Genomic DNA, 23,832 nt, shown 5'->3' with positions numbered 1-23,832 from the left:
CTGCCTGCACTCTCTCTCGACGCCCTGGCCCAAGCACAGTCTTCCGACGCCGAGCTGGCTCAGTACCGTTCTGGCGCGGCTTCTTTGACCATCGAAGATGTCGCCTTACCCGGTTCCTCCACTCTGGTGGCCTGCGACACTTCTCAGGGACGGCCCCGACCTTTCGTCCCCTCTTCCCTGCGACGTCGCATCTTCGAGACGTACCATGCGCTCTCTCACCCCGGCGCCCGCGCTTCTCTGCGCTTGATTTCCCAACGGTATGTCTGGCCGCACATGAACAAGGACGTCAAGAACTGGGTGCGCGTTTGCCTTCCCTGTCAGCGCAGCAAAGTGCAACGGCACGTCCGCAGAGCACCAGAAAGGTTCTTGCCCCCCGACGACCGTTTCGCGCATCTCCACATTGATCTGGTTGGACCGCTTCCGGTATGTGCTGGCCACCGGTATATTCTGACCATCGTCGATCGCTTCACCCGGTGGCCCGAAGCCATTCCTATTCACGACGCTACCGCCGCCACCGTCGCCTCAGCCTTCATCTCCACCTGGGTATCGCGGTTCGGTGTTCCGTCAATCATCACCACAGACCGGGGCGCGCAGTTCGAGTCCAACCTGTTTTCCAACCTCACGCAAGCCCTTGGCACCAAACGTATTCGAACAACCGCCTACCACCCGGCTTCCAACGGCCTCGTTGAGCGCTTTCACCGGCAGCTGAAAGCCGCGCTCCGGACCTCATCTGACCTTCCTTGGACAGAAGTCCTGCCCCTAGCTCTGCTGGGAGTTCGGTCGGCTTATAAGCCAGACTTAGGCTGCACATCGGCGGAATTAGTTTTCGGGACGTCTCTTCGCTTGCCTGGCGATATCATCGACCCACCTCCCGACTTCCCGTCTCCATCACCAGCCGACTACGTGTCCCGCCTTCGCCAAACAATGGCCGCCCTCCACCCGATCCCCCCGAGTGTGCCACGCTCTGCTGCGACGTACCAGCACCCCGAACTCGAAACGTGCTCACACGTCTTCCTCAGGTGCGACGCAGTCAAGAGGCCCCTTCAGCACCCATACTCCGGCCCGTACGCTGTCGTGCGAAGATCTCCTACGCATTACACCATCCTGGTAAAGAACCGAGAGGAGACTGTCGCCCTGCAGCGATTGAAGCCCGCCTTCCTCGACGTTCCTGCGACGTCCCCCAGCGCCGTTAACTCCCACACAGGGCCGACGCCAATTCTTCCTGCCACTTCGTCCGCACTTCACTCTCCACCCTCGACTTCATCGCCTCCCCCCCGCCGCCGACACGTCACCTGGGCCCCACAGCTATGTATCGCTCGACATCTTCCGACGCCTCACTAGGGGGGGAGCCCTGTAGCGGCATCGCCATTACCATTCCCGCGCACCAATAACCTAGGCGCGCGGGTAATAAAAACCTTTGCCTCGGCCAGCTCGGGCTCTAGTTCGACTGGCCTGGCTCTCACGGCAACCTGTGACTAGTCTACCTCTTTCTCCGACAGCAGTATAGATAGGACCTGCCGAAGATGCTGCATCAGCTGCCGACCTTCACGTGCACGTCTCGCCCACCACTGACGAAAAAGCCTCGCGGCCCCGATCTTCGTCTCCTCCCACCAGCCTGGCGTGAAAGGAGGGGACGCACAACGAGCCTCAAGCCACGATTTCTCATCATTGCGGATTTCAGAGTCTTCCAATAGTGTGACAGGCAGCCTCCAACTTCCTGATCCTGCGCGATAATTGCGGAAGCCATTAAGGACGAGAGAAACCCCCTCATGATCCGACAGATCCCCAGACGGAACAACAGCACACACACCCATGCGCGACACAAGTGCGGGAGACACGTAGAAACGGTCAATACGACTGTGTGCACCACGAGAGTTGGACCAGGTATACTGGTACTGTCCCGGCTGCAAGTGCGTGAAAGCGTCCACAAGACTTAAACCCCGGACCAACTGAGGCAACTCCGCGTTTATAGGGCGACGACCACTACCATGACGATCAATGCAGCAGTTGAAGTCTCCCGCAACAATTAGATTAGAGTTGCCCAGAAAGAAGCAGTCGAGACTTCGAAAGACCTCGGCCCGTTCAGCCCGCCGAGCTGGGGCATACAAATTAACAACTCGAAGGGATGACCCGCCGATTTGTAATTCAACAGAAATGACACGCCCATCATTATCACGATCATACCAGCGCTCGCCTCGAAATAAAGGAAATAATAAAATCGCAATACCAGACTGATGCCGAGATCCGTGGCTGAAGAAAGTCTGTCACTGAGTGCCCAATAGTCCATGCCGATAACACGCGGGTCCCCTGAAGCAAGAGGACCCACCTAAACTACGTGCCCACTGAATAACGGAAAACTGCTTTCGGCCACTGCGAAAGCCCCTGCAATTGAGCGTTGCCAGAGAGCAGGCCATCAAAAACCAAAAGCAAAAGAAGAAAGAACTCATTGTGGCATTAAAGAAGCAACTGGCAACACTGCCCCAGATGCCACAGGGAGAGACGCCCTGCGCTTGACTGCGCTGCGAGACATTTCCACGCCACGACCATCTTGTCAACACTCCCTGGTTGCAAACCACTGGGCGAGCGCAAAGTCTCTGAGCCCGTTACAGTACCTGTCGCATCAGAACCGAGGGCAACCACAGAGTCGGACACCCTCCTCTTAACACCGTGGCGGGACTCTACCGCAACATTGTCCGCGTTAACTGCGCTTTCCATGCTCTCCAGCGACGAACCACTAGGAAACCACTGAGTCTCTGAACGTCGCTCGCACCCTGACCGGGCCTCTCCCTGAACGACGATCTCTTTGCCTGACAGAGCAGGCACAGCGCGCGCCTGGGACGCGCACCCTGCTACTACTGGCCCAGAAACCTCGACAGGGGCAACAAAGGCAGAACGCGAACAAGTAGCGCTCGGCTCCTTCGAAGCATACACCGCGCGGGGCCCCATTCTTCTACCCTTCTCCCCCTCTACCACGACTTGGCGCTCGGACACTGCGCAGGCGGTCTCTGAGCCATTAGGCATGGCCCCCACACGGCTCGCCCATGCCCTTACCGAGCATGAGGCAGACGGATGATCTCCCCCACATCGACGGCAGGGTCACTCGCATGAGCTGTGACCCACCTCATTACACCTAGCACACGCAGGTGCCGGGCAAGCCCTTTCGAAATGGCCAGACTGCCCACACCAGAAGCAGACTCGCCGCATCCCGGGATAGCGAATTATAACTCTTCTACCCCTAAGACGCAGGAAGTTGCGCACCGGAGACTTCATCTCCATCACCACACGGCGATTGCCGGTCTCGATGAAGCTCAAATCAGAGTGCTCGTACTTCTCCCGCACAATGTCCTTCACTACACCAAATTGGTTCAGCAAAGAGATTATGTGCGCATCGTCTATGCCCACAGGGGCCTTGGACACCGTCACGACGGCCAGGTTCGACTCCAGAGAAATCAACGGGACCTCCTACATCAACTGAACCCAGACCCCCAAGACGGCAGCACCGTCAAGTGATACAGCCCTCAATTCAAGGTCACTCTCGTCCTGGTGCTGAAAGTATCGAATGCACCCTCGAGGAGCATACTTCACCAGGGCAAGTAAAAACTCGACGCGTGACACCGCTGTTGGTAACGTGACGCGAAAATCTAACGGCCTTGTATCGCCAACTGTAGGATGGGACAAGCAGGGTGTCTACCAACCTGGAAAACCTGGAAAACAGGGAATTGTCAGGGAATTTTGACGTGACTGGAAAAGTCAGGGGATTGTCAGGGAATTTGGTCAAAAAGCAGCTGAAGTCAGGGAAAATCGCAGACAAGTGCAATGACGATGTGCGGTGAATCGCGAGTGCCGACCTGTGGTTGAGCGGCGATGCCGCAGCAACGTTGCCGTTTAGCTATTTAGTGACTCTAGTTGCCGTGAGTAGCAGTTCGCCAATACGGCAAGCTCTGAGGTAGAAAAGTAGGGTAGCCTCACTATGTACTTAATAAATGGTCGGTTTTATGGGGGATCTGTATCAAAATGTAGGAGCAGGCACCAAGTTCTCTTTTGTTTTTCTCAGGGAATTCGCCTGAAATTGTCAGTGAAAACCTAGAAAAGTCAGGGAATTTGAAGACTGCAATTTGGTAGACACCCTGACAAGCGTTAGCTTGCTCACATCACGCTTCAAATATAGACCACAAAATAGCAACGGCCTACTGGCCATCTCTAACTAATCTAACCCATAATAAATAAAGGAATAAGAAAGAGCGAAATATATACAAAGCGAACACACAAAAGGAAATCAAAGCTTACCCAAACAGCCTGTCGTCGTCGTCGTCTTCCGTACGTTACTATTCAGATGTGAAGCAGTGACGTAGACGGTGAACGACGACTTTTACGGTGCTGCTAGGATATATAGTTAACTATACGGTTTATCAGCGTTGGGGGACAAGAAATGTTTCTCGACCTTCTGCAGTTTTGCATGATTGTAGTTGTGCCCTTGAGTTTTCAATCCCGGGAAAAAAGGGACGGAGCAGCAGGTAAGCAAAGGTGCGTATGTTCCGTGTCAGCAGGCCAGAAAATGCCATTTTGTCTATTTTAATGTGATATCGTCCGAGGTATCATAATGTGCGTGTACTGTCAAGAAATAAAAGTGAATAAATATGTACCACATTTGTGTTGCTGAATTAATGCAGTTGTGTAAGGTACCACAGAAGTTGAACAGGATCTTTTGATAAAGCTGTACCAGACTGCGGATCAAAAATATGTGCAACAAAGAGTCGCGACCGAAGTTAAGTACAAGTCTGCAGGCTCCCATTTTCTGGTGTGAGGCACGTTCCTAGACTAAAAAGAAAAATAAGTGCATGACTCATCTTAGGGCCAGTGCTGTCCGTTGCAGCGCCCAACTGGCCCTACTCGAATGCTAGCTTCTGCTTCACGTACCTACCGGCTTCGCCACACCGGCAAAACAGCTGCTCCGGGCCTATACAAGATCGTTTCGGCATTCTGCCGCGTGGTGCGCATCGGTCTTGCGCGTGCGCTGCACACATTTTTGGAAAAGGCGGATTGCTTCCCCTGATATTCTAGTACATTACACTGAGTTTAAGATTTGATTGTTTGTGTATTGGACTGTGTACCACTTGTGAGGCGAAAGTTGTTGGTGGGCACATAGTAAGTAAAATATAATAAAATAAAATAATATTACAGCTCTAGACTATTTCATAGAGACTTCTGGAGGGTTTGGGATAGCCCACTGTATACGGGCCTGAATTGACCGCTATGGTTGTGGTGGTGGGTGGTGAAAGGGGTCGCCGTTGTCGGCCTCACAGAGGTGGGCAACGTCACAACTGACGCCCTGGGGGAATGTGCGTCCTGGGCCGACTTCTAAGGGAACTGTGCCGACATATGTCTGAAAACGTCTGAGGAAAACCCAGGAAAAACCCCAGACAGCACAGCCGGCACCGGGATTCGAACCCGGGTACCTCCCAGTCTCGGCGTGACATGGCCAGCAAGCTAACCACTGGGCCACGGGAGCGGGTGAATTGACAGCCCTGACCCGGCACGCACACGAAGCCACGGAGTCTTACCCTACCCTATAGCCCGACCCGGCTGCCGAAAACTCAGCCCGGCCGAAGCCCAGTCCGCAGCTGCATAGGCAGATTTGTAATGCGACCCGTCCGACAGGCTGGATCCATACGATAGTCTCTCATAAATACAGCGTAAGTCACACATAACTGGAACGCGCATATACGCACCCTTCGGTGCGGTTTGTGCGCGTGGCAACACGATGGCGAAATCCCCGAAATCCCCGATCTCGGAATTCACGTTCTCGAAACAAGCAAAGTCAACGAGAAAGCTAGATTGCTTCTTTAGATGATATGCCGTGTTTAAAAACACGACACCACCATTTAACAGCCGACATTCACAGGCATTCGATGTCGGACCAAGTGGTTTTAACTAACGAAAGCCACACATTAGCGGCCGTCAGGCTTAGCAGGGCGGACACGACGGAACAGCATGTTGGTTAGTTTATTATTAGGTTAGACCAAGTTCGATGTTTCCAGTTTCATGTCCGGGTTAGTCCAGACCAGATTTCGGCCTCAGGGCCGGGCCGTGCCGGGCCGGGCTCGGGTTTTCGAGCATGACAAAACAAGTCGGCGTGGTGGTGGTGGTGAAGATGAAAACTGCTCGCCGTGGTTGGCCACGCTGGAAGCGGGCAGCGTCACGACTAAGACGCAGAAAAGAAAAAAAAAAGTCACATCCTGCTCGAATGTCCCACCTATACAATAAAGCACGCAGACAGCTGCTCAACCCTGACCCCAGCATCTCTACATCTGACATCATCTTTGGTGTCAACTCGCCTGGCGAGCGACGACGCCGGATGCTGCTCTGGTCGCCTTCCTAAAGGAAACAAGTCGGCTATTCATCATTGTGTATCTGATCTCCTCGTACGTGCTCTATCAAATGACACAACAGGCAAAAAAACAAGGTGTGAAAAACAGGTAGTAATTGGCACCTTTGGTCGTTTACGCAAGATGAGACGTGTGTTTTCTGTTTAATCTTTTTCTGGAGATTTCCTTTAGGCCGATTTCGCACTAACGTTTTTCTCGTCGTGTGTTTTTCGCGGAGCCAAAACGGACCGATTGGAGCCTACGAGGCTAGATCCCTTTGGTGCTAACGGACAACAAAAACATTAGTGAGAAATGGGCCTAATAGTCTGGCGCAATCGAACGATATAACTCGACTGCAATATGCCCCTGTTGTTGTTTTTGGTTTGGAGGTGATCAAAGGGCTCCGAGGAGGAAGAGGAGGTGCAAAAGAATCTAGTTTTTCGTTGCCTACTTCGCCCTTCACGAGCAAATAAGAAGAGCAAGGGTGAATATCACTATTTCTTGCAGTCTATCTTGACGTCCTCCTGGGACAATCCGTATGAAACCACAGTGCGAAATGCACTTGCATGGAGACGTATATCTGGTTTTCTATAATGCGCACATAGTTGCATATCCCTCGTTCAAGATAATAATGAGTTTTTGTGGATCGTACGCTATCGCCTTTGCATACATATGGATAATAGCGTTGGTGGTTATGCGCACGCGCAAAACATAAAGATAGCTTTGCGCACTGTTCACAGCCACTATACTCTGTCGCTTACGTACGCAAAGGCGATTGCGTACGATACACTAAAACTCTCTAGTAGAGAGTTCTAGTACATCGCACACTATCGTCTTTGCGTACGTATAGGGCATAGCGTTGATGGTTTTGCGCACGCCCATAACAGAAAGAGAGCTACGCGCGGTGCGCAGAACCACCAACGCTATCCTCCATACGTACGCAAAGTCGATAGCGTACGATGTACTAAAGTTATCTAATGTGGAAGTTACCACATACAGTGTCTAATCACGGAGTGTTTTTTGTTGTTTTTCCTTCCCTCATTTTGCTGAGTTTACTTTTGCATCAAAGACCATTTGTCTTTGATCCACCACCAACAAGCATCCTATTCCTCGCTTTTGATTGATTGAGAACATCGCATAGTACAGCATGGGACAAAAGTATACGGAACATGGCACTGGTATATTTCTTCATCGCAGCGGCGCCCTCCTAGCTATCAGGAACAGATCGAATAAGAAACGAGTGACCGTCTATTCTATCCATCTCTCAGTATGTAAGTCCGCTCCTGTCTTCCGTTAGTGTGTCGCTCCAATGGAGGAATGCGACATCCCGGTGTTCCGCGAACTTTTGTCCCAAGCTGCGCGTGCGCTTCGCCATTTCTCCGCGATGTCACTTTACTTTCGGGCGCTCTTATTGGGCACTATAGGCCTAAATAATTTTACGGATATATTCTTATCGCTCGTCTCGTATCTGAACTATTCGCGAAAGCACGAGTCATTTTACTACAGATTGTTACTTCAGCCTTGTTCATTACCCCTCAATTTTGTCGCTGACTTAGCCATTATCTTTACAGCAGGGATTAGTGTCTTATCTAGCAGAGTAGCGATGCCGTACAGATACGCTTTCTGTCGCCTTCCAGAAAAAGTACCGGAGCGCCGTTCAAATTTCCGGTAGATGTGCTTACGCTGTAACCTATCGTTCGCAACGTATATAATGCAAATCCTCGGTTCGCTTCGCCACGTTGTTGGAAACGTGTCAGGAACAGTTGAGTGAATCGAGCTGCAGACGCTGTGTCATCTGCTTCGCTGTTTCGTTTGCCCGTCCAGCGCGTCCAGCTGAATTGAACATTCTGGAAAGAGCTCAATGCTCATTTTCCCGGCCGTTGTGGCTCGAGATAAGCGTGTTTGATTGGCGCCAAGCATTGAAAGCACGGAATTGCAACATGGACAAAGGAAATAGAACAGACTGAGAACACAACACCGTAGTTAGGTAAGTAGGAGCGTTATTCTGAGATTTTTGTGAACATTATCTGACTTGGAGGGGGAAATGGCATAACCATGCGCGTTTTGAGAGACGGCGAGGTGATTCGCAAGTTGTACGTTGTAATTCACGAAATAGTGACCATAGTAGAACCTTTTTCCGAGCAGTCTACTGCTAAAGCGTGAATCAGCAATTCGTGACGTTAGACGCCCGTGCAAGGTGTGGTGTCAGTGAAGGTTGAAATGCGAAGCTTTTAGAGTAGTTCTTACGTATTCTTTGAGGATATCTATCTTTGTTTTGTGACATACTCCTGAAATTCTTTGTTTTTTTGCGTGGAACTATTTCCCACAGCTGGCAAGAAACTATCAGCACGGTAAAAAAGAAAAGAAAGAATCACGAATTTAAGTTTCCGCCAATATGACGCCCATATGGCACGTTCCATATCATTCTCCATGTTTGTGACTGTGAATGATGTCCATGGTGGCCATCGTGAGTAAATTTACCAGCCTACGATGGCTCCGTGTGGCAATAACACGGTTTGAATAACGAAACCTATCTAGCGCCCAAACGTACTTCCGAAGCCTTGGCCTTCGACCAAGAACGAAGCAGGAGCCACACAGAGCCCTTGTGCTGTCATGGTAACAAGCTGCTGAAGTGAGAAAATCTAGCAGCTAATGAAACGAAATTTTCGCGAAGCGTACTATGAAAAGGAAAGGAAAATTGCCTTTTCTTTCTTACCTTACGTTCTGGAAAGGCGTTGTTGGTCAAGAAGAAGACCCTTCGTCTCGAATGCTCTCACACGACACCGTTTTTGTTACGTCTGATACACGCAAGAAGAATATCCTGTTTCTCTGTTTAGAATAGACTCGATTCGCACGGTCCTGCACAAGTACACAGCTCTCCGAAACTTCGCAGCTCTTTGTGTGCGAATGCAGCCACCACGAATTCCAGAGAAAGAAAAGCAGAAAAAAATTCTTTCTCGCAGGGGTGTCAGTGTCGTCAGACTGTGAGTGACGCAGTTCTGCAGCATGAGTTCTGTGATTACGATACCGGCAGTCTCGTACGGTACCATCACCGATGAGAGCTCTGAGCTCATGCCGAAAGGTAAGTTTCTTTTCTGTGTTGTTTTGGGTCGTTTTAAGCAGTGATCTACTAGTTAGGCTATTTAGGGAGTTCAGAGTCAAACACGTACAAGACCCTATAGCTATAGTTTTCGAATACGGTGCCGGCACGACTTTGAGTAAGAAACAAGGAGCCGTCACCGCGCGTTGCGCAAGGTACTGTCTGGGTTTGGGGCATTCGCTATGACGGCCCCTGACTTCTTGATTTCTCGATAGCGTTTGGTGAGGCTATTAAAAAAACTATCTCTTAGTGAGTTTAAAAAAGGGGGGGGGAGACAAGTTTAGCGTACCAAAACAGGAACCGACAGCCCTATAGATCTCGCATCGTGCGAGTGTCGTTAGTGCGCATGTCCAGAATGTAGTCCGTGTTTTGGCATTTTGAGGGGCACGCTATCTCTCGAAAATTGCGTTGGTACCCAAGCTCACTCTAAATCGAACTTTCGTGGCCCTCGCACCGCGCGCGCGAGATGTTGCGAGAGCACTAGACCCACGGAGTGAAAGAAGCAACCGTCGTTTAGTGTAACGTAAATTCGACAATCATCATCCCCATCATCATCATCATCATCAACGATATTTGAGACAAAAACTATTCTGACGAAACGGATTTCGTACACAAAACGAGTACTGTGACTAGCGTTTAATGGCGAAGGTGCTTGCGTTTTGTGTTGCGGTGAGGGGAACCCTCTTCTATAAAGCACGCTCTTTCGCTGCCTCCCTTTTGCCTCGGCTGTATACGCCCCGTTTATTGGGTACACTACAATTGTACCCCCTGCTGTAAAACTCTGTATCAGCAGGATGCCGGTAGAGAAATATGGTGCAGAGAAATATGGTGCAGTTGCACATAGTAGACCAGCATTGGAAGTCGAGATGAATAAAAATGCAGACACTTGCAGAAAGTGATCTATACCTTTAAATCAGCCAAGTAATCAGGTACGAACAATCATGAATACGAAACTGGCAGATACAATTTTCGCGTTTTTTTGTTTTTGTTCTTTTATATTCAGACCAGATTGCTTACGAAAAAGCTGTGAGAGCACCATAGATGCAGCTGTTTTTACAGGTGGGTTACTGATACGTCCAAGTGACGGACATTCTTTCGAATGAGATAATTAGATAAGTAAGAAATTGAAACATTCAAATAACTTATTTTAATAAAAACAAGCTTTCGCGTAGAGCAGACATGTACAAGATACTCAAAAATGTATTTAAGATAAGATAATAAATACTAACGTTAGAATGTAATTAAGATAGAGTATAAATACATAAAAATTAAAGTAATTAATATAGAGTACAAAATACTTCATAAAGTATTTGAAATACAATTAAGATACTATATATCCTTGATCCCAAAAAGTCACCGATCACTGGTCAATGCGTCACGTCGCCGCTTTGTCACATGAATCACCTGAACCCCGCGCACTACGCTAGCCGCCGCTGTGTGATAGGAGTCATCTAAACACAAGTCCCAAAAAGATTACAAAGAGATATCACATAACTCCACTAAGTATATGTGACCCAGAGCAAAGCAAACTTCTAGCAGGTCCCTGCTCGGCGAGGTCAGAATTCGGCGTCACCGCGTCAGGGCACACATAATAGAACCCTCACTGGCCAAGGATTAGTACACACGGGGCAAGATCACTAAGTGGAGACTTCCAAGAAGGGCCAATGTCCAGGTCTAGAGTCACTATCGCGGTTCAAGTCCCAGGGACTCGGGAAATTTCCACTGAACAAGCAAGATAATGGAAAGACGAGACACAGGCCCAAGTCCAAGGTCAGGTCCAAGTTTGAGAGGGAAATCCAAAATATGTAATTAGAGTATTGAGTAGAAAATACCATAAAGTGTATTTTAAATAGAGTACAAATACACAAAACAAAAAGTATTGAGTAGAGTACCAAAATACCGCAAATTGTATTTAAAATACAGTATTTTAAATACAATACTCCAAATACGTACAAGTCTGGCGTAGAGTCTACGCATCGCCAGGTAGCACGTCTGTTGAAAACACAAGGTATATAGTAGCACAGTGTAAACAGAAAGGGACGGAACGTAAAAATGAGAGCACGATGAGTACCAGAGGACTAATTACATAACATTTATCGATTCCCTTTTTAATTTTAGAGGGTTTCCTGAAAATGTGACATCGCAGTCGCAGTCGCGAACTAGTCATTATTTGCAGCTATCTTGCGTTTCAAAAAAGAATCGTATTAAAAGTGCTCAAAAACAGACAAAGGACGACACGCAGGTAGCACACTAACAACAACGTTTATTATTAACTCTCCGTCCCAATGTATTTCCTATGGAACATATTTGATGCGTTTTCTCGGTAGCTACCGCGCAGATTTTAACACGGGTGGTTTCACTGTAAAGAGGAACACGAGATGAATTGGTTAACGTTTATACATTTCTGATACATGTCGTATGTATTTTACGGCGACGTCACGAATGTGAAAAAAAAAACACAATTTTTCTCGTCCCTCTTTGACCAGGTTTTTATTAAACTTCTATAGCCATTTCGAAAAAAACTTCCCATTTACTTTCTCTCGAAATATTTCAGGAATCGATAGACACGAAATTTATATGTCTACCACTTTTCGTTTTTATACAAAAGGCATGAAATATGAGTACGCATACACATCAACTGGAAGCCCAGTGAACCACGTCATTCTGTTTCGCCATCTGGTGATACCTATCCAAATGAGCCCAAACCGAAACTAAACACATCAAGAGCGCAGGAACGACACGACCTGCGGTGTCGATAGTTTATCTGGGCCACAAAGTCCTTTATGTATCCATGAGCTGAGTGAGTGCCTACTTCGATGCTATTCCAAAGATACCCATATACAGTGCAGCATTTAGTAGATTATTCTGTTCAAAAATTCAAACGCGTCACGAAGACTGTTAACGTCATGCACAACTATTTTTACTGCATTAAAAAATGAGTGATTAGATACTTTCACCAAATGTCAAGGAGGCAGGTGAACTGGCGGTGACGGACTTCCGTACTTGAAGCCCTGCTGTGTTTGAGATCTCGTCACGTTCGTCTAATTTTCCTGAATCTCAAAGTTTCGGATGTGAAGGCACTTTGAGACGATACGAGTGTGTTTAGTTCACGAGGCATCAAAGTACAAAAAGTTCTCCTCGCGTAATAAGAGATGCCGTTACTTTGGCAACAACGGAAAAGGAACGGGGTTCATCGGTTGCGTCGTTCGTAATTTATGATCAATTACAAAAAAAAAAAAAAAACAATTGACACTTTCCTTCTGCCTCTCCTTCTCAAGCAGCCCGACCATGCGGAGCACCCTCTTATTGGTCTCCGCAAACGGCTTATCCAATCAACGCGGGAGATCGTTTGAGGAGACCAATCCGAGGGCTCACCGCATTGTCGGCCTTCTTGAGATGGAACGGAAAGCGTGAATTGCATTTATATACGGATATATAATATTGGACATATATATATATATATATATATATATATATATATATATATATATATATATATGGATCATAAATCACGAACAACGCAACCGATGGCTCTGCTTTAAATCTGTGATATCCAACCAGCCAAAGAAACTGCTGCGTATCTTTGCAGTGCTCCGCAATGAAATCTGGGTTGGTTTACGTCTGTGCACTCTCAAGTTGCTATACTGATTTAACCTGGCAGTGCATTAGCACGGTACGCGCAGTGGGTGAGGATGATTTTGATTTGTGGTGATTGTTTTAGCGGTATTCGCTTGGTCACAGCGAAAGCAGGCAGTGGTCGACAGACCGCGGTTGAACTGAAGGTGCGATCGGAATAGTGGGTGCTTGAAATACATGTAACCGGAATATTTCGTTTTGAAACAGTCGGAAACATTAGGAAATGAATTTAATCGTATTTCGCATCCGGCTGCGCACTCCCAGCTGAATTCTCGCAACAGTGTGAGGACCGACGTCACTGGAATCGATTATGAAGGCAGGGTGTCCGTCACAAAATGCGGTCTTCCGACTCGCAATCTGCTGCCGAACAGTCGCTAGAAACATGTGCTTTCATGGTTTCGGTGGTATCAGATCGCAACCAGCCTGGCGACGCCGTCAGCTGAGCGATTGGGAATCTCGCCGGCAATGCCAATTATGTCACCGGAATAGGCGAAACAGGGAAAGGCCATTTCAACCGGAAGCCTGCAGTTGGTTTCGAATTCGATGTTTTGGACGTTTTATGAAGGAACGCGAGCGAATCCTGCGAAACTCTTTTTTGTGCCTTCTTCTTGGAAGGCATCTCCAAGTGGATATCAGATAAACTTTAGAATGCTGTATTTCTCGCGGACACCACCTTGCTGTGGACAGGGACTGTAAAAAAATTGAGGGCGATAAATGTACGGAAATTAATGCGATGACAACGCGTTATCATTAGACGTTCGTCTTGCTTCTAATTGCTTCTCTTCTGCTTCGTATAGTTATATACTTTGACTAGTACTTTTGACTAGTAGAAGGTCCGGGATCCAGTGGAGAACGTTGCAGTTTAAACTCAGCTGCTCGCGAAACTCTCGGGGAACGCACGCGAAACGTCTGAAAACGTCCAGAGACGAGGCGCAACTGACGACGGCTCCAGCTCCAGCTGACGGAGCTGATGGAGAAGAGCGAATCAACTTGCGGAGCGCAGCCTGATTCGCGCTGTACACGGACACCTCGGTTAGACCTCCATAGCTCCCCCTATTCGCGGCAGTAGAAAAATAATTCAACGTCATAGTCACGTGGTATTACTTCGTCAGGCATCATGACGGATACCCATTGGCCGAAGGAGGCTGCGCGCTCCGGGATTGGTTGACAAAGTTTCGAAATAGCTGACAGCTCACTCTTTCGCGTGCAGTCGGCCAGGCGGGCACATCGGTTGGCCACAACGATGAAAGAGCAAGTATATTCGCGGGTTTGTTCGTGAGTTATAGTGGCCCTGGCCATGTACTGTTCTCCTATAAAGTATCAACCTACGAACATTCTAGCCGGTTGAACTAGAATGTTGTGGTGAGCTGACGCCTAAGGAACACTTTCGAGCGCTGTCGCATTTTCAAATACAGTGACTAAGAAGACAGGATTCGTAACGACACAAGTATTTCCCGTGACTGTGTGACCTTCGGTGCACCGCCAGCATGAGAAGAAGATGCTCATTTGTGAAATCGCACGCACTTGTGGCTTTCGCTCGCTTCCAGAAATAGACAGTGTATGTGTTTTGCAAGTTCGAACTTGGTTTGGTTGCAGCCTATTCAACGAACGAAACGTCCTGTACGCACGGTGAATGTATGAGTCAAACATTTGAGTCTATACGCTGCTTCAAAAAATGTGTATTTAGACTGTCAGAAATGGAATAACGGGCGCCTGACATGAAAACCAGTAGAAGTCAATGGTAGCCAGGACCGGCCGAAAGGCGAGCCAAACGGGAGAGGCTGCTGATTGGCTGGCTGCTAGGCATCACGACGCATTTTTATTGGTCGTATGTCCAGTGTTGCCTGAATTATCTCAAACTATGGGCTCTATGGGGAGCTGTAGGCGCCTGCCTCGGTGACCTCGCTACGACGCCGGCTTTTCTTCAGAATGGGACTTCTGATGCCAAGGCATTAAAACGCCGAATACGAAAGAATACTGCGGCGAAAGAATACAGCATGTCATAATGACAGCTTCTGCACTGATCTTTTTATGCTGAATACATTTGCGTTTACTTTTGAAGCTGAGTGCCAGAAGTCTTTCCTGGGGAAGCTGAGGGAAGCAACGGAAGATGGTCCATCGGAAACGCTGGTTGCGATATTCGAAGCGGGTTCCACGCACGGTAAGATTTCATCTGGTTGTGACGTTCTTTCCGCGGCAAATGTTTTTATCTTATCGTGGATGAGATACACGTCTACACGAATGATGCAGACACGGACGACATATCGATCTTGCATTCCTTGGTTATCATGTTTCCTACTTTTTTTCTTTTTTTTCATTGCCCCGATAAAAATTCAGTACGCGTCCACCAGATTCGAGTCGCGGTTACATGAACGCGACAGAAGCCGCGTTTACATGAACTCGACTGGAGCGGGTTGAGTTGAACTGTCGAGTTAACTCGCTCATGTAAACGCCGTCGGGTCGACATGACTCTGAGTCGTGTCGAGGTGAGTCAACCCGACAGCAAGGGGTGAGTTGACGCGCTCGACTCGACGGGCGAAGTGCATGTAAACGCTGTCGGATCGAGTACAGCCATCGCTCTACGCAGGCGGCGGCAGGCTCGAGCAGAAACAGGAACCGGAAGACGCTCTCACTGCGCTGGCAGCTCGACTCGACGCGCGGCGTCGCTGTGATCGTCTCCCGTTGGAGCGAGTTCATGTACACAGCGTCGGATCGAGTTCAACTCGACTCGACAGTCAACTCGATCCGCTCTGTCGAATTCATGTAAACGCGGCTAGAAACGGGTCGAGTTGGTTTATCGCAGCAAATCCTCTCCTATCAGGCCGTGCCAAGCAATCTTCTAGGGAGGATTGATGTGAGGAGGTGCGATAAGTCGACTCGATCCGCTTCTGTCGGGTTCATGTAACCGCGACTACGTAGAACGGAAATCTGCAGCAAGTGGAACCATCAGGGGGTTTTCACCTCAGGGTGGGTGTTGAGACTTTGTGAGGGAGATGTGACACCCGTAACAGCTTGCATATTTCTTGCATTTTTGGCAGGCATTTTTTGGAGGTGTTCTAAGGCTCTCTGGATGTATAGCCGGGGGGGGGGGGGGAGTTATGGGAAAATCCCTTAGTGTGTGGAATCTACGCTAGGGAGTTGGACGTCTCTGCTGCTTTACTGTACCTTTAAGGGGCCGTCACAAGGCTTTTGGGAGGGTATTAGGGGGAGTGGAAGAAAGTGGTGGGGAAATCCCCGTTAAAAGTGTAAGTAACTAAAAAATCCAATAGGAATAGGATACAGTGTATCCTATTGGTTTCTTTAGTTTCATCTAGAAGCCAACCAAGAACGTGCAATAGGGGTCACTGTGAAGGTATAAAATACGTGGTTCCTATAGGCCGTCTAACTGTCGATACATGGAGGAATACATACATGGAGGAACTAGCACATCACGTCAAAGCTTGCATGGGCCGCTCTCAGCCAGGTAAATTTCGAGACACAATATTTTGGAGTCTTTAACAGCCCAGATCAAAACAACTCACATCAACAACAGGCGAATGCTACTGCTGTGATGCGTGCGTCTTAGCTTCTCAAAGCATAACCATCTGCTCAGAACACTGTACTCGTGAGTTCCCTTCTAAGTTTCCACTTGGGGAAAGAGCACGTTTGTGCAGACAATAAAAGTTTTTTTTTTTACGTTCCATCTTTTCAATTATTCTAAGCTTGTCCTCTTTTCTTTCCAGTGCTGCACGTTGCAACGATTGTGCTGAAGCTGATACTTTGCATACCCATGGTAGCCATAGGTAAGACGGACACTTCGTTACATGAAAGGGTTGTCTGTGTGCGGTGCTGCCTATTTTACGTGTATGCTTGTCTGGAGGGAGTCGAAGACCACGACAGATCTCACCTCAGCATTCCTCCGATGCCCAGAGCACCGTTTGTACACCGTTTACTATGTTCAGCCTCCCTCATCATCCACCACTCTAGAAGAAAATTGAGCGTTATTTTGCACCGTAACCGTGGATTCGCAGAACGACATCCCCACATGATATTCTGACGGAAGAAAAAATAATAATAAGGATCTCATGGGGCAAAGCGCCGCCGCGTGTGATGTTGGTGCTGTAATAGGGAGTGGAGTGCCATAGTGACGTACACTCTCAGAAAAAAAAAAGTGTGAAAAGGTGGTAACTCCACGAGTTACCACCTTATGCGTACGTGGCCTCCTTGCTCAAGACCACAAGGGGCCCTCCCCAAGGGGAAAAACAACGTCGGCACAAAGTCGGCCCAATGTACGGTGTCGAACTAAAAGTTGTCGGCGCGGTACGTAAAAGTGACCAGGCCAAGGTCGGGGATTGGCATTGGCCTAACGCGGCCCGACTTAATCTGCTGAAGGTTGGACCAACGTACATGGCTGACCTAAAAGACATAGGGCGGTACTGCCAGCATAAAACCGAGATTGGTTGCAGCTCGGGGTCTCCCTGGCAGCAATATATTTTTATTGATGGGCCAACCACGGACCACATGGTCATAGATCAGTAGGCGCGACGTTGGATGGACGTTATTCATACTAAATTGTCTCGCAGCGTAGGGTAACGATTTATCATTCTTCGTTTGTTGCTCGTATTTTCCACAACGGACAGTGAGCACGCCACTTTAAAGCGCAAAAATTTCCCACAATGAACACAGCGTTTCAAAGTAAAGAAAAAAAAAAGAACAGAGAGGGAGAATCATATTCGCAATATGCCCGAGACCACTAGAATCAAACAGCTCACAAAGAAAAGCAATTGCATTTCTTTCCTGAGGAAGAACATATACTATACATATAGGTTGCCTCGCGAGCTTCCACAAATGCGAGAGTCCTGTTCGCTTGTGAGTCAACATGAAGGGTGAGATGTCTAAGTTTAATTCGACGCGTACACAAACAATACTGAAATGGCGGATTGCTTGTCGCATTAGCTCACCATGAAGATAAAATCTGTTTCTTACTGCTTTTGGTTTGTGACAATCACTTGGAAACGGAAAGTCGTGCTTATGCAGTGCTACACCATTCCATGTTTCCCGCTCCTCAAGGCAGCATACCGACATTTGACCAAGCTTGGCAAGATTCTCGCTGGCCAACCTAGCCGTGTTGGCCAAGTGCTTGGCCAACGAGCTTATTTCTTGGTACAGATCTGCCCCTTTGCCGATAGCTTGCCAGACCTCGCTCTGCCTATGGAACATTGCGCCAACGTTGGATGGCCGAAAGAGTCGTTGGCCAGCTGTCATCCAACTTTTTGCCAACCGCCAAAGCGTCTTTTCTTTCTTTTTTTCGAGTAGTTCTGCATTGTTTTCGAGTTTGTTTGCAGTGCAGGGCCGACATTTGCCCGTCTTTGTTATGTCAAGCTCTCAATAGAACGCCCGCAACACCACACACAACGTTCTTGCTTGCCGACCAAAAACCGACCATTGGCCCATGGTTGGCAGTCGGCAATTTCCACTTGGGTCGTTACAACCTTAATGGCGGTAACGAATCTTCCAAATCTTGCGATTGTGTGCATTTAATACAAAGGTTGCGTTTCTTCAGCCGCCCTCGGTGGCACAGTCGGTAGCGTGTCCGCCTGCTGATCCCAAGGTCGCGGGTTCAAACCCGGCCGAGGGCGGTGGTAACTTGGTGGAACGGTACAAGTTGCTTCGCAACTGGCTCGCAAGGTGCTCGTGTATTCCGCATAGAACTGTCAGAATAACTAGAAACCACGCCAGCGAAGAGGCAAGTGCTTGGCAAACGAGCTTATTTCTTGGTACAGATCTGTCCCTTTGCCGACGGCTTGCCAGACCTCGCTCTGCCTATGGAACATTGCGCCAACGTTGGATGGCCGAAAGAGTCGTTGGCCAGCTGTCATCCAACCTTTTGCCAACCGCCAAAGCGTCTTTTCTTTCATTTTTTCGAGTAGCTTCTGCATTGTTTTCGAGTTTGTTTGCAGTGCAGGGCCGACATTTGCCCATCTTTGTTATGTCAAGCCGGTCTCAACACGTGAGCCGCCATGATCGGTACGGTAGGCCTAGCGTGTTACGAACGGTGGCACCTACGAGTTCCCTGCGCTGTTGTTTCATGTTGCAGCACAAGATTTAAACCGTGCGATACTCGTTCCCTAGGGAATCCAAGTGCACAGGTAATGGCAGACAAAACAAACACACTTCGCACACGGCATGGCACGCGGAGCATAGCGGAACGTGCCTGGTCTTCACACGTGGAAAGGCTGTGGCGGAATCCGGCCCAATCCAAAATATCGATCATGGCGCCTCCCGGACTTGGACATTGGGAGAGGGTCTTGCCTCGGTACAGTTCCATTGCTCTCCCCCATCACTCTCTCACCCAGATTTTCTTCTAGCCTTTCTACTTATGATTTGTATGGTCTTCCGGGACGTTAAATGTGGTGTGCCGAGATTTTACCGCACGTTAGAAGCACCCTCAGGTGGGCAAAATTAATCAACAGGCCCGAGACCATTGTGACCGACGCGACGTTGTGAGCGGGCGGCGGAAGTAGCGGCGCATTCCCTCCGCTCTGTCAGAGCGTACGGTTTTCATGTTCCCAACACAGTGGCATTCCGTTGTCCAAAGCAGACGAAAAATCAGGAGGCGTGGCCTTTCTGTGTCACCTTATTGGTCGCCAGTACATCATTCTCGGCAGCTCTCGCGACGTCGTGAAAGAAGTTCGACGTGGCAATTTTTTTTTTTTTTTTGCTCTGTCTCTTTTCTCCCAACGCCGGAAAAGCGCGTTTATTTCCGCCGCCCGCTCACGACGTAGCGTCGTGCGTCGCCAAATGAAAGGAGGCCCTTAGGGAAGGGGAAATTTCAGTCAGACGACTTTGCAGCTCGATTCTGGAACACGTTCCAGCAAAACAGTTTCCGTGGTGAAGGATGGCAATTGCCGGTTATGATGATGACGATACCCAAGAGCTGCCTATAGACCTGTCCTTGTTTGTAAAAAAACGACGTCATAGTGTTCGACAGCGCCACAAATTTGGTAGAGTTGAACTACGCTTGAAGCCAGGGGCGAACTAGAGTCACTAAATAGGGGTACAGAGCATAGCATTCCTTTTCCGTGCCGGAGCCGCCGTTCGGTGTCCGCGATTGGGCCGATCGTGTCACGTGGTTTCTCCTTCCAAGAACTCGACGTAAATGTTGAGTCACCTCCATGCAAAACCGGTTTCCTGGGTTGCGAGATGGCTCGACTATGGTGGCTAGATGAATATTGTATAGATAGATAGGCTGTCTGCATGCCCTTTGTGATATGAAAACAGCATTGTGAAGGTATCTTCAAGTTTGGAGACAAGCTTGAAGTGTGTTTCTGACTAGTAGCGTGGGCCCCCCTGTTGAATTCGTTCATGTACGACGACGGATGGTCGGCGCTCTGTTCTTTTGCCGACGATAAAGTAAAATAAAAGCACTTCAAAGACGCGACAGCGTGATATGTCACGGCGAAAGACCTCCGCCCGGGGACCAGCCAGAGCGCCCCTGAACTAGCATACATCCGTGGAGCAGCGCGCCTGGTGGCCGTCTTCCGCAAGAGTCCCGCTCCGTCGGATAGGAGGCTGTGGGCGCTCCTCACACCAGAAAATACTCATCTAGCCACCATAGCTCGACGGCGCGTTGATCTCCACCGGAGAAGGGGAAGATTGGCGTCCCATTGCTAGGCGACGCAGCCTCGCCTGACTAAAGATGGCGGGCTCGCTCGCCGGCGTGGCTCAGTGTCGCTACTCTGCTCCCTACATAGTGACTCTAGGGCGAACAAGGTCGCGCCCGAAAGCCACGGTCTTGATGGGATTACGATGGTCCTTGAAAGGGACGCGACCTCCGATCCTACTTTTCTTTCAGTATGAGGCAGCGAACAAGTGCCCATTCGTGGAAGCCAGCCCTCCCCTTCCGATTTGTTTCGGTTTCAGTCAGTCTACCTACTACCAACGTCATGATGACGTTTCTCGGGTAGAGGTCTATTATGCCAAATGACTTGTCAGTTTAAAACTGGCATGGGAAATCGACGTACACGTATACGTGAAAATTCGAAATTCAGAAGGCCGCCTGGTTCGGTGGAACCTGTGGACATTCTAAGTGATGATATTACAGTTATTTGCTGAGAGATGTCAAAATGAACTTTCACGACTTTTACATGTGTGCCACAAGATCAACAATAGCTTTGTCTCACTTTCTTTGTGCGCAGGCTTCGAACACATGGGAGACTGCCCTCTGGAACCTGCTCTGCCCTTCATGCTCATGATAGGAGGCGTCATTCTCATCCTCACCGTGCTGTTGTCACGAAAACCTACACATGATAGTAGAGACATCGCGGATTCCTACACGAATTTCATCACAGCCGCAAGAGTCTGCACAGCATTTGTATTGAATGGATCACTCGTAGGGATCTTCATCATAGGTAAATACAGCAGGTCGCCGTGCATTTTGAAATAGAAACATTATGGTGGTTACAAACGAAAAATCGGCGCAGGCTGATGGTAGGAGCACCAGATACCAACAATTTCGTTTCGGGAAGCTAGAGACTCCTAAGACGAGTTTTCCCAAGGTTTTGACCTCGTCGCGTGGACTACTCAAAGGTCTACTACAAAACTCTGCTTCAACACGTAGCACGCGCTAGGCACAAACCGCTGCACGGAGCGATTTGAGAGGCCGTTGACACCAAAGTCAACATTCAAAGTCAACAACTTGTTTGAAGGAGCACTGAAACCATATTTAGGGTTGCTCGAAAACCTGCACATTTCACCAAGTAGCACGTCGGGAACGAAACATGCAAAACATTTTCTTTTGTCTTATCACTGCGCAACTCAAGTTGCAAAAACGCCCTGAAAAAGCAGCCATGCGCGAGGCGGTGTGACCTTGGAGGCACAGCCCGATCTGCTGGACTGACGTAATAACGACACCTGCTTGATGTAGCAGCAGCGCAACCGTTAGCTCACATTTCCCACTGAAAGTTCGTCCGCTACAGTCATGGTGCGTGGCTACGACCAACGCCAGCCAAACTAAGTTTTACCTGACCAGCACTCAGAAGCGAGGTGACGTAGGTGACATGCCCCAGGTACGAGTAACTGTTCGCAAAACAAACGAAATGTGCAACCGCACCGAAAAACAAAATAAATAAATAAATATACTAAGAGGTCTTTCACTGCTCCTTCAAAGCTTCAGTATATTCGCAGACCTGAACGCATGTGATGCCTTGCAGCTGTCGCAGCAATGCAAGCTATTTCAAGGTTAATTGAATGTTCGGTAACGTCCAGACTGCGTAAAAACAATGCGGCCGCCGAGTATACGTAATATGCAGCAAAAGTGGGAAGTGTTCCAAAGGGGGCTGGTAAGCTAAAAGGGGGGAATTGACGAAATTGGACTTCGTCAGACTGACGAAGAGCTTAGTGCTCGAAACGTCGCACTGTTCGTCAATTCCCCCTTTTAGCTTACCAGCCTCCCTTTGCAACGTTCAGAGTGCCGCACTTTGCGGAAATCACTCGCGCAAAGTGTCTTTACGTGTACCGCAATTTCATAGGCAACTCTTGCTGATCTTATGCACGAAATTACGCATCTTCTCATATCGCTATGTGTTTCAACAGCCTGCTTCCTGGTGTACCCGAACGTATGGCCTGGGTTCAGCGTCACCGATGGGAGCAATTACTGCCATCCAGTGATCTTCCTGTTCTCCTTCTGGTTACTCAACTTGACCCTGGCTCTCATCCTCATCATTGCCGTTTTCGTCCTGTGCATCTTGTGTTACATACACATTTTCGTCACCGACCATGTTCCAGCTGATGCAGATGAGTGAGACAATAGTGAACGCGAAAGGCCATGTTGGGTTGTGACATTTGTCGTCTTGACGACGCCAAACAAAGGTCTGATTAAATTAAGCGCACACAGCAATTGCCAGATTGTTCTATTGTGTGGATCTCCTACTTGCAAGCAGTCGCTCGCAAAATTACCATCATGTCCTGGTCACGCATGATAGGCAACATGTTGTGGCCATGTGACTGTGTCCCGTGTTAGCGCTTGCCAGCACGTTCCCATCAGCATAAAACAAAGAGTATAGAGTAGGGTGACGTTGATACTGAGCGGTATGCCTGCCCTATCGGTGGCACGTTGCTCAAACGAAATAAAAAAGAAAAGTAGTTTGCCAGCGTAAATTATACGGTGCTTCTCACGTGACATATCCTGTATTCACATGAGCTGCATTCCCCAAAATACTCCAGCGGAAGAAGCTCTACGTCATGTCTTTTCGTGCCCTTCTAACCATGGGGAACGTCATGCGATCACGGTGTGGCTGCGGTTGAGTCACAAGATAATCCGTAGCAGACGACAGGCCCGATAGTGTCGTCTGCCATGTCCGTAGTGCGCCACTCCCGATATTCCTGCGACGTACGAATGCTCAGCATTAACTTCCGCCCCGTGAGCAGTTTTTTGCTGTCTCTTCAACCTGAATATTCTGTGGGGATGTCGCTCATGTGAATACACGGACAGTACTTCTTCCTGCGAAGTTAGTTAATTACCCCTGTTACACGAACAGCCTTCGACGACCGTTGAAGCCAACTGCTTTCAAAAACGCGCGCAGCACCAGCAAGCGTGTAACGTGTCGACCTGTCAAGCAGCATTGGATTCAATGCCCGTTTAGAAGTTGACACATTACGCGCTTGCTGGCGCTACGCGCGTTTTTCAAGGCAGTTGGCTGCCCGTGTAAGAGGGGCATTAGATTCGGTGTCGTCATCACATCTTTTGGGAAT

General features: G+C 48.8%; 1 protein-coding gene across 1 annotated transcript; it reads left to right on the top strand.

Moving 5' to 3' along the window:
- The first annotated feature begins 7,994 nt into the window (after positions 1–7,994).
- LOC135396091 (transmembrane protein 272-like) lies at positions 7,995–22,982 on the top strand. The gene is made up of 6 exons (XM_064627130.1): positions 7,995–8,352; positions 9,329–9,447; positions 15,164–15,262; positions 16,824–16,883; positions 21,279–21,491; positions 22,675–22,982. The coding sequence occupies exons 2-6, from the start codon at positions 9,372–9,374 to the stop codon at positions 22,881–22,883; spliced, it is 657 nt and encodes a 218-aa protein (XP_064483200.1). The 5' UTR covers positions 7,995–8,352; positions 9,329–9,371; the 3' UTR covers positions 22,884–22,982.
- The last annotated feature ends 850 nt before the right edge of the window (positions 22,983–23,832 follow it).

The sequence above is a fragment of the Ornithodoros turicata genome, chromosome 5, assembly GCF_037126465.1.
Source record: "Ornithodoros turicata isolate Travis chromosome 5, ASM3712646v1, whole genome shotgun sequence".
NCBI lineage: Eukaryota > Metazoa > Arthropoda > Arachnida > Ixodida > Argasidae > Ornithodoros > Ornithodoros turicata.
The sequence above is the reverse complement of the archived record's forward strand: the minus strand, read 5'-3'. Positions and strand labels throughout refer to the sequence as shown.